This window comes from Coregonus clupeaformis, unplaced genomic scaffold (genome assembly GCF_020615455.1).
Source record: "Coregonus clupeaformis isolate EN_2021a unplaced genomic scaffold, ASM2061545v1 scaf0510, whole genome shotgun sequence".
NCBI lineage: Eukaryota > Metazoa > Chordata > Actinopteri > Salmoniformes > Salmonidae > Coregonus > Coregonus clupeaformis.
The window spans coordinates 168564-180000 of NW_025533965.1; the positions used below are offsets into that span (position 1 = coordinate 168564).

General features: G+C 48.4%; 1 protein-coding gene across 1 annotated transcript in view; it reads right to left on the minus strand.

The window, feature by feature from the left end:
* vwf (von Willebrand factor) overlaps positions 1-11437 on the minus strand; it is a 144478-nt gene that overhangs the window by 87320 nt on the left and 45721 nt on the right. Inside the window, exons 27-28 of the mRNA XM_045215775.1 lie at positions 5320-5455; positions 4932-5241 (exon numbers count right to left, since the gene is read on the minus strand). Of these exons, the coding sequence (XP_045071710.1) occupies positions 4932-5241; positions 5320-5455 (446 nt within the window). The remainder of the gene's footprint in view (positions 1-4931; positions 5242-5319; positions 5456-11437) is intronic.

Sequence of the window (11437 nt, forward strand, 5' to 3'; positions counted from 1 at the left end):
ATGACCTCCGACGAACCATCAAACAGGCAAAGAGTCAATACTGGTCTAAGATTGAATCGTACTACACTGGCTCTGACGCTCGTCGGATGTGGCAGGGCTTGAAAACTATTACAGACTACAAAGGGAAGCACAGCCGCGAGCTGCCCAGTGACACAAGCCTACCAGACGAGCTAAACCACTTCTATGCTCGCTCGAGGCAAGCAACACTGAAGCATGCATGAGAGCACCAGCTGTTCCGGATGACTATGTGATCACGCTCTCCGTAGCCGATGTGAGTAAGACTTTTAAGCAGGTCAACATTCACAAGGCCGCAGGGCCAGACGGATTACCAGGACGTGTACTCCGAGCATGTGCTGACCAACTGGCAAGTGTCTTCACTGACATTTTCAACATGTCCCTGACTGAGTCTGTAATACCAACATGTTTCAAGCAGACCACCATAGTCCCCGTGCCCAAGGACTCTAAGATAACCTGCCTAAATGACTACCGACCCGTAGCACTGACGTCTGTAGCCATGAAGTGCTTTGAAAGGCTGGTCATGGCTCACATCAACAGCATTATCCCAGAAACCCTAGACCCACTCCAATTTGCATACCTCCCCAACAGATCCACAGATGATGCAATCTCTATTGCACTCCACACTGCCCTTTCCCACCTGGACAAGAGGAACACCTACGTGAGAATGATATTCATTGACTACAGCTCAGCATTCAACACCATAGTGCCCTCTAAGCTCATCACTAAGCTAAGGATCCTGGGACTAAACACCTCCCTCTGCAACTGGATCCTGGACTTCCTGACGGGCCACCCCCAGGTGGTAAGGGTAGGTAACAACACATCTGCCACACTGATCCTCAACACGGGGGCCCCTCAGGGGTGCGTGCTCAGTCCCCTCCTGTACTCTCTGTTCACCCATGACTGCATGGCCAGGCACGACTCCAACACCATCATTACGTTTGCCGACGACACAACAGTGGTAGGCCTGATCACCGACAACGATGAGACAGCCTATAGGGAGGTCAGAGATCTGGCCGTGTGGTGCCAGGACAACAGCCTCTCCCTCAACGTGACCAAGACAAAGGAGATGATTGTGGACTACAGGGAAAAAAAGAGGACTGAGCACGCCCCCATTCTCATCGACGGGGCTGTAGTGGAACAGGTTGAGAGCTTCAAGTTCTTTGGTGTCCACATCACCAACGAACTATCATGGTCCAAACACACCAAGACAGTCGTGAAGAGGGCACGACAAAGCCTATTCTCCCTCAGGAGACTAAAAAGATTTGGCATGGGGTCCTCAGATCCTCAAAAAATTCTACAGCTGCACCATCGAGAGCATCCTGACTGGTTGCATCACCGCCTGGTATGCAACCATACCTCATGTCTCTACCAACTCAGCTACAGGAGGCATACCTCATGTCTCTACCAACTCAGCTACAGGAGGCATACCTCATGTCTCTACCAACTGATATAGATATAGGGTTAGGGTTAGGGTTAGGGTGATGGGATGAGAGCTAATAGATATAGAGAGCTAGAGCTAGGGTTAGGGTTAGGGTTAGGTTAGGGTTAGGGTTAGGGTTAGGGTTAGGGTTAGGTTACATAAAGAGAGACACCACAACACTACATAAAGAGAGACACCACAACACTACATAAAGAGACACCACAACACTACATAAAGAGAGACACCACAACACTACATAAAGAGAGACACCACAACACTACATAAAGAGAGACACCACAACACTACATAAAGAGAGACGCCACAACACTACATAAAGAGAGACGCCACAACACTACATAAAGAGAGACACCACAACACTACATAAAGAGAGATACCACAACACTACATAAAGAGAGACACCACAACACTACATAAAGAGAGACGCCACAACACTACATAAAGAGAGACCTAAGACAACCACATAGCATGGCAGCAACACATGACAACACAGAATGGTAGCAACACAACATGTCAACAACATGGTAGCAACACAACACGGCAGCAGCAGAACATGGTAGCAGCACAAAACATGGTACAAACATTATTGGGCTCAGACAACAGCAGAAAGGGCAAGAAGGTAGAGACAACAATACATCACGCCAAGCAGCCACAACTGTCAGTAAGAGTGTCCATGATTGAGTCTTTGAATGAAGAGATGGAGATAGAACTGTCCTGTTTGAGTGTTTTTTGCAGCTCGTTCCAGTCGCTAGCTGCAGCGAACTGAAAAGAGGAGCGACCCAGGGATGTGTGTTTTTTGGGGACCTTTAACAGAATGTGACTCTGTCTGCTGGGATCTCCTGTTTGTTTCTGCTTGTTGCAGGAGGCCAATGGGAAGAGCTGGGAGGATCATCAGCTGATGTGGTGCCCCTGGGCAGGCTAGGGCTGGGGCTAGGGCTAGGGCTGGGGCTAGGGCTGGGGCTGGGGCTGGGGCTGGGGCTGGGGCTGGGGCTGGGGCTGGGGCTAGGGGCTAGGGCTAGGGCTAGGGCTAGGGCTGGGGCTGGGGCTAGGGCTAGGGCTAGGGCTGGGGCTGGGGCTGGGGCTAGGGGCTAGGGGCTGGGGCTGGGGCTAGGGCTAGGGCTAGGGCTGGGGCTGGAGCTGGAGCTGGGGCTAGGGCTAGGGCTAGGGCTGGGGCTGGGGCTAGGGCTAGGGCTGGGGCTGGGGCTGGGGCTAGGGGCTGGGGTTGGTTTGGGGTTGGGGCTAGGGCTGGGGCTGGGGCTGGGGCTAGGGATAGGGCTGGGGCTGGGGCTAGGGCTAGCTGGGGCTGGGGCTGGGGCTAGGGCTGGGGCTGGGGCTGGGGTTGGGGTTGGGGCTAGGGCTGGGGCTGGGGGCTGGGGCTGGGGCTAGGGGCTGGGGCTAGGTTTGGGGCTGGGGCTGGGGCTGGGGCTAGGGCTAGGGGCTGGGGCTGGGGATGGGGATGGGGCTGGGGCTGGGGCTGGGGCTGGGGCTAGGGCTAGGGCTAGGGCTAGGGCTGGGGCTAGGGCTGGGGCTAGGGCTAGGGCTGGGGCTAGGGCTAGGGCTGGGGCTAGGGCTAGGGGCTAGGGGCTGGGGCTAGGGCTAGGGCTGGGGCTAGGGCTAGGGCTAGGGCTAGGGGCTGGGGGCTAGGGCTAGGGCTAGGGCTAGGGCTAGGCTAGGGCTAGGGGCTGGGGGCTAGGGCTAGGGCTAGGGCTGGGGCTGGGGCTAGGGCTGGGGCTGGGGCTGGGGCTAGGGCTGGGGCTAGGGCTAGGGCTGGGGCTAGGGCTAGGGCTAGGGCTAGGGCTAGGGCTGGGGCTAGGGCTGGGGCTGGGGCTAGGGCTAGGGCTAGGGCTAGGGCTAGGGCTGGGGCTAGGGCTAGGGCTGGGGTTGGGGTTGGGCTAGGCTAAGGGTTAGGCTTGGCCTGCAGGCTATAAAGGGTGGCAACATCAGCCAACACTCTCTCTCTTCCCTGACTGGCAGGTTGGCTTCCTCCACCTTTTGGTTGTTGGTCTGTTTTCACCATACAACACCCTCTCCACTCATCCACACACTGCAGACACTACTGATCCTACAGACGTCCACAGCTTATGTTACATTTTTGCATTTATTATTATTTAGTTTAGTTTAATTCCTTTTTACATTTAAGTCATGCGTGGTCTCCCTTTGTTGCTACGAACTATGAGCCAGGTCGTAACAAGAATGTGACTGGCAGAACGGGTGTTGTATGTGGAGGATGAGGGCTGCAGTAGGTATCTCAGATAGGGGGGAGTGAGGCCTAAGATGGTTTTAGAAATAAGCATCAACCAGTGGGTCTTGTGTTGGGTATACAGATGACCAGTTTACAGAGGAGCATAGAGGAGCATTGGTGGCAAATCTATTGGCCAAATGGTAAAGAACATCTAGCCGCTCGAGAGCACCCTTACCTGCCAATCTCCGTAATCTAGCATGGTAGGATGGTCATCTGAATCAGGGTTAGTTTGGCAGCTGGGGTGAAAGAGGAGCGATTACGATAGAGGAAACCAAGTCTAGATTGAACCTTAGCCTGCAGCTTTGATATGTGCTGAGAGAAGGACAGTGGACCATCTGGCCGTACTCCCAAGGACTTGTATGAGGTGACTACTCTATCTATCTATCTATCTATCTATCTATCTATCTATCTATCTATCTATCTATCTATCTATCTATCTATCTATCTATCTATCTATCTATCTATCTCTGTCTCTGTCGCTCTGTCTGTCTGTCTGTCCATGCAGTTAGACAAGCAAACAAATAATTGGCTCTGTAATTTTATCTGAATAAATTATAACACACATTTTATGTGGGGTAAAATGACAAGTAGCCAACTTTTCCTGAGATACTATAGCAGTCAGTCTCTACTATAGTAGTCAGTCTCTACTATAGCAGTCAGTCTCTACTATAGCAGTCAGTCTCTACTATAGTAGTCAGTCTCTACTATAGCAGTCCGTCTCTACTATAGCAGTCAGTCTCTACTATAGCAGTCAGTCTCTACTATAGCAGTCAGTCTCTACTATAGTAGTCAGTCTCTACTATAGCAGTCAGTCTCTACTATAGCAGTCAGTCTCTACTATAGTAGTCAGTCTCTACTATAGCAGTCAGTCTCTACTATAGCAGTCAGTCTCTACTATAGCAGTCAGTCTCTACTATAGTAGTCAGTCTCTACTATAGCAGTCAGTACTCAGTCAGTAGGGTTAGTGGCTGTGTGTGCTTCTGTGTACCATTTTAGCAAAAACAAATGAAAGCAGGCTGATTTTGTCTGACAATCATTTAAGAGAATAAAATGTTAATGTCTGAAATTTTAGTTGTTTATGAACTAAACTCTTCCAATTTAATTTCGGGTCTGTCGGGTCTGTCTGGCCAGAGATCCGAGTCCACCAAACGGGACCCGACCCAGATCTGAGGGTCAACTACAGAATTTAAACCCGACCCGGCTCCTACCCTGACCCGTGAAGAGCTCTAGTACCTGCATGTCGTAGGTCTTGACTCCAGAGTGATACAGCAGCACCGTAGCCCTGGTGTGGGCGGAGCCCATCCTAAACCTGTCCACCACTGATAGGATGAACTGTTTGACGGACAGGAAGTCCTCCTCGCTGAGCGCTGCCGAGCCATCCAATAGGAAGGCCAGGTCCATGGCCCGGTCACATGACTCCTCCGGCATCACCGTGGAGACGGGCAGGGTGGTGGGTGTGGTCAGACCAGCAGGAGGAGTGGTCGAAGTGACGGTGTCCAGAAGAGCACAAACCTCACAGCTCAGAGTGTTGTTCTCACAGTGGCTGGAACAAACACACATAATTAGATTGATAGTTCCAGACATTATTCCAGACATATCAAGTGTCTGTGGTGTGTGTTACCATATCTGACAGTGCTGGGGGTCGTCATGGTTCAGGATGACCTTCTTGCCGTGGGAGATCCTCTCTCCGTTATGGTAACATATGTGGCATTGGGCAGGTTCAACACACTGCATGGAAACCTCATCCAATAGCTGACCTACATGGCAGAGGGGGAGGGGTTACTGCTGCCTGCACTGTGTGTGTGTGTGTGTGTGTGTGTGTGTGAATGTGTGTGTGTGTGTGTGTGTGTGTATGTGTGTGTATGTGTGTGTGTGTGTGTGTGTGTATGTGTGTGTGTGTGTGTGTGTGTGTGTGTGTATGTGTGTGTGTATGTGTGTGTGTGTGTGTGTGTGTGTGTGTGTGTGTGTGTGTGTGTGTGTATGTGTGTGTGTATGTGTGTGTGTGTGTGTGTGTGTGTGTGTGTGTGTGTGTGTGTGTGTGTGTGTGTGTGTGTGTGTGTGTGTGTATGTGTGTGTGTATGTGTGTGTGTGTGTGTGTGTGTGTGTGTGTGTGTTTATGTATGAGGGGTGATATGGGGACTAAATGAACTAACCTAGCTACTGATACATTTCACCTAGTCACCTAATATGGAACTGAGCGCATTAAGAAACTGTCTTGAATTAAAATGGACTGTCAATGGAGACACGATTAGTTCTTAGGCGTTCATATTCACGGGTTCACACATGCTTTTACATATACGTTGACACACATTGTAGGATTTCTAATGAATTTATTTGCAAATTATGGTGGAAAATAAGTATTTGGTCAATAACAAAAGTTTCTCAATACTTTGTTATATACCCTTTGTTGGCAATGACACAGGTCAAATGTTTTCTGTAAGTCTTCACAAGGTTTTCACACACTGTTGCTGGTATTTTGGCCCATTCCTCCATGCAGATCTCCTCTAGAGCAGTGATGTTTTGGGGCTGTCGCTGGGCAACACAGACTTTCAACTCCCTCCAAAGATTTTCTATGTGGTTGAGATCTGGAGACTGGCTAGGCCATTCCAGGACCTTGAAATGCTTCTTACGAAGCCACTCCTTCGTTGCCCGGGCGGTGTGTTTGGGATCATTGTCATGCTGAAAGACCCAGCCACGTTTCATCTTCAATGCCCTTGCTGATGGAAGGAGGTTTTCACTCAAAATCTCACGATACATGGCCCCATTCATTCTTTCCTTTACACGGATCAGTCGTTCTGGTCCCTTTGCAGAAAAACAGCCCCAAAGCATGATGTTTCCACCCCCATGCTTCACAGTAGGTATGGTGTTCTTTGGATGCAACTAAGCATTCTTTGTCCTCCAAACACGACGAGTTGAGTTTTTACCAAAAAGTTCTATTTTGGTTTCATCTGACCATATGACAATCTCCCAATCCTCTTCTGGATCATCCAATTGTACTCTAGCAAACTTCAGACGGGCCTGGACATGTACTGGCTTAAGCAGGGGGACACGTCTGGCACTGCAGGATTTGAGTCCCTGGCGGCGTAGTGTGTTACTGATGGTAGGCTTTGTTACTTTGGTCCCAGCTCTCTGCAGGTCATTCACTAGGTCCCCCCGTGTGGTTCTGGGATTTTTGTGATCATTTTGACCCCACGGGTGAGATCTTGTGTGCAGCCCCAGATCGAGGGAGATTATCAGTGGTCTTGTATGTCTTCCATTTCCTAATAATTGCTCCCACAGTTGATTTCTTCAAACCAAGCTGCTTACCTATTGCAGATTCAGTCTTCCCAGCCTGGTGCAGGTCTACAATTTTGTTTCTGGTGTCCTTTGACAGCTCTTTGGTCTTGGCCATAGTGGAGTTTGGAGTGTGACTGTGTGAGGTTGTGGACAGGTGTCTTTTACACTGATAACAAGTTCAAACAGGTGCCATTAATACAGGTAACGAGTGGAGGACAGAGGAGCCTCTTAAAGAAGAAGTTACAGGTCTGTGAGAGCCAGAAATCTTGCTTGTTTGTAGGTGACCAAATACTTATTTTCCACCACAATTTGCAAATAAATTCATTAAAAATCCTACAATGTGATTTTCTGGATTTTTTTTCCTCAATTTGTCTGTCATAGTTGACGTGTACCTATGATGAAAATTACAGGCCTCTCTCATCTTTTTAAGTTTACTGAAATTACTGTCTCTGGTAAACACACACTATATCAAATAAAATCTAAGTTTGTCACAGGATACAGAAGGTGTAAACGGTACAGTGAAATGGTACCTTGCATAGTGGAGATTTTTGTTTAGACATGTAGCTAACTAGCTAGCTAAACAATGAACCATAATCCGGGAAGGACTGCCTGTTCCATGATTACATTTTACATTTTAGTCATTTAGCAGACGCTCTTATCCAGAGCGACTTACAGTTACTGAATACATATTTTTTTATACTGCCCCCCTGTGGGAATCGAACCCACAACCCTGGCGTTGCAAACGCCATGCTCTATCAACTGAGCTACATCCCTGCCGGCCATTCCCTCCCCTACCCTGGACGACGCTGGGCCAATTGTGCGCCGCCCATGATCTCGCCATCACGGTTGACAACTCCGTTGTGTCCTCCTCCCAGAGTGCGAAGAGCCTTGGCGTGACCCTGGACAACACCCTGTCGTTCTCCGCTAACATCGAGGCGGTGACCCGATCCTGTAGGTTCATGCTCTACAACATTTGGAGAGTACGACCCTGCCTTACACAGGAAGCGGCACAGGTCCTAATCCAGGCACTTGTCATCTCCCGTCTGGATTACTGCAACTCGATGTTGGCTGGGCTCCCTGCCTGTGCCATTAAACCCCTACAACTCATCCAGAATGCCGCAGCCCGTCTGGTGTTCAACCTTCCCAAGTTCTCTCACGTCACCCCGCTCCTCCGCACACTCCACTGGCTTCCAGTTGAAGCTCGCATCTGCTACAAGACCATGGTGCTTGCCTACGGAGCTGTGAGGGGGAACGGCACCTCCGTACCTTCAGGCTCTGATCAGTCCCTACACCCAAACGAGGGCATTGCGTTCATCCACCTCTGGCCTGCTGGCTCCCTACCTCTGCGGAAGCATAGTTCCCGCTCAGCCCAGTCAAAACTGTTCGCTGCTCTGGCACCCCAATGGTGGAACAAGCTCCCTCACGACGCCAGGACAGCGGAGTCACTCACCACCTTCCGGAGACATTTGAAACCCCACCTCTTTAAGGAATACCTGGGATAGGATAAAGTAATCCTTCTACCCCCCCGTTACCCCAACCCACCCCCCTCCCCCCAAAAAAACAACAACATTTAAATATAAAAAATAAAAATAAAATAAACATTGTAAAGTGGTTATCCCACTGGCTATAAGGTGAATGCACCTATTTGTAAGTCGCTCTGGATAAGAGCGTCTGCTAAATGACGTAAATGTAAATGTAAATGTAATCCCAACTCATAACGTTACTATCCTGCATGAATCTGCAGGTAGCTAACCAACTAGATTCAATGTTAGCTAGCTAGCTAACCTTAGGCTATAACTAGCAATGCAAATGGCCCTGAGATATGAATAATATTACTACACAGATCATACACATAACATTAGCTAGAGAGTCAGCCAGCTAACGTTAGCTAGCTAGCTAACAGTATGCTTTAACTTGTAAATGACTCCGCTGTCCTGTCTCCTGAGTGGCGCAGTGGTCTAAGGCACTGCATCGCAGTGCTAACTGTGCCACTAGAGATCCTGGTTCGAATCCAGGCTCTGTCGCGACCGGGAGACTCATGGGCGGCGCACAATTGGCCCAGCGTCGTCCAGGGTAGGGGAGGGAATGGCTGGCAGGGATGTAGCTCAGTTGATAGAGCATGGCGTTTGCAATGCCAGGGTTGTGGGTTCGATTCCCACGGGGGGCCAGTATAAAAAATATATATATATATATTCACTAACTGTAAGTCGCTCTGGATAAGAGTGTCTGCTAAATGACTAAAAAAAAAAAAAAAAACATTTTAATATAAAAAAAATTTAAAAATACAAAATAAAACTTGAAATGAAAACGACTTTCTGACGAAATTAGAAATGTGTAATATCTGAAAATGTAGCTAACTAGACTGTCTTACCCGTATACATGGATGGATGCTTCTCCCTCTCTGTCACGGATGCCATGGTTTCCCTTAGTTTGAAGATGTAATCTGGAGACAGGTGTTTTATACAACAGCCTTCTGTGTGTACTTTTTTCGACTCCCTCCGCATACTTGCAATTAAATGCCATAATTTTCTCCATCTCCTTAGCTATCATACTTTGCTTCTACCAGGCATTCCACTGATTTCAAAAATCTGTCCTCCAGAAAGGGGATAGCAACACTTTTGCAGTTATTCGTAATATCTTTAAAAATAGCTGTGTTAGAAAGGATTACCTACACATGCTGAGCAGCCCTTTGTTATACACAGAAGCATGTTACATGGCAGACCAATCCAAACTCATCTTACGGCATGTCCAGCCCATCCATTATCTCAGCCAATCAATGCTAGTGGGAAGTTTCCTGTCTTTTTCCGTGGCTAAACCAATCACTCGTAATTTAACCATTTTATTCAGATTTACAGATGGCATACACGTTTGTTATTAAGGCACATGAAAGTTCACTTGTTCCAGAAGGCATTTCTGCCAAAAAAATAAAATTTTAATAAAACAAATCATGTTTATGTTCAAATCCCTCTCCTGTGAAGTAGTGACGCACAAGAATCGCCTAGTTTCCTGAAACGAGTCACATATTATGCATTTATGTGTCTGAGTGTTGCTATGCATTGTGCAATAACTAGCTACAAAATAGGTTATTAAATATGTTATATGGTTTTCCCTTCCTGATATCTTGCCTTGCATTTTATGACAATGACGACAATAAAAAATTGTACTGACCCATCTTATCATATAACTTTATTAAATTCCAGTGTACAGAAGTTAGTACCATGGTCCCGGTGAAAGTCGACGGACTAGACACCAAAGCTCTGTTGGACTCTGGGAGTGTACTTACACTCGTAGCCACGAGCCTGCTTTCCCAGTGGAACGAAAGTGGCGGGGAGATGTCAGTTTCCTGTGTCCACAGTGACACCAAGCGGTATTCTACTGTACATGTCAATATCGTGACTCCACAAGGGAGCTGCCAGATGATGGTGGGTGCCAAACTGGAGTTGCCGGTACCCCTTCTCGTGGGACGAGATTGTCCACTGTTTGCGCCACTGCGGAGGCACGAGCTGAGGAAAAAGGTAAGAGCTGGCGGAAGACGAGAGCGCGGACGACCATTCGCCTGCGCGGCCCGGAGGCAAGCGGTTGACAACTGAGGGGACAGTTCCGGACTGCCCAGTCGGAGGATCCGAACTTGAAAGCCGCCGCAGCCCATGTGATAGCGGTGGATGGCCAGCTACTTCCGGGGGTGAGTGACTGGTGATACCCCCATTTCCAAATCAAGAATAACCTTTTGTATCTGGTGTTGTTCCAACAGGGGGAACTTCGAGAGGTACCGACGATCAAGAAAAGTCTCCCGAGTGGCGCAGTGGTCTAAGGCAGCAGAGCTAGCTGTGCCACTAGAGATCCTGGTGCGAATCCAGGCTCTGTCGTAGCCGGCCGTGACCGGGAGACCCATGGGGCGGTGCACAATTGGCCCAGCGTCGTCCAGGGTAGGGGAGGGAATGGCCGGCAGGGATGTAGCTCAATTGGTAGAGCACGGCGTTTGCAACGCCAAGGTTGTGGGTTCAATTCCCACAGGGGGCCAGTATGAAAAATAAATAAAAAAGAGTGTATGCACTCACTAACTGCAAGTCGCTCTGGATAAGAGGGTCTACTAAATGACTAAAATGTAAAAATGTAACTAGCACCAATGTGGCAATAGTGTGTCTCTCTCTACACATAAAGGAATCATCTTCACAGTGACCAATGTGTGTAGTAGAATGACAAAGATTCAAACGTGTTTCAAATCTGATGGAATTTTGCTATATATTCCCAATTCTGCTTATGTAATAGCCTAACATTAAATAATTGACAGGTCAATGACTTTTTACCTTTATCCTAATTAATGTGGTTAATGTGTTGTGTTCATATACAGGCATTACAACCCCCACCTTCACAAGATGCATATATATATATATATATATATTAATAACCACACCTCGCGTACACCCGTAGATACGTTGATGCAAAAACATTTACGTAAACAA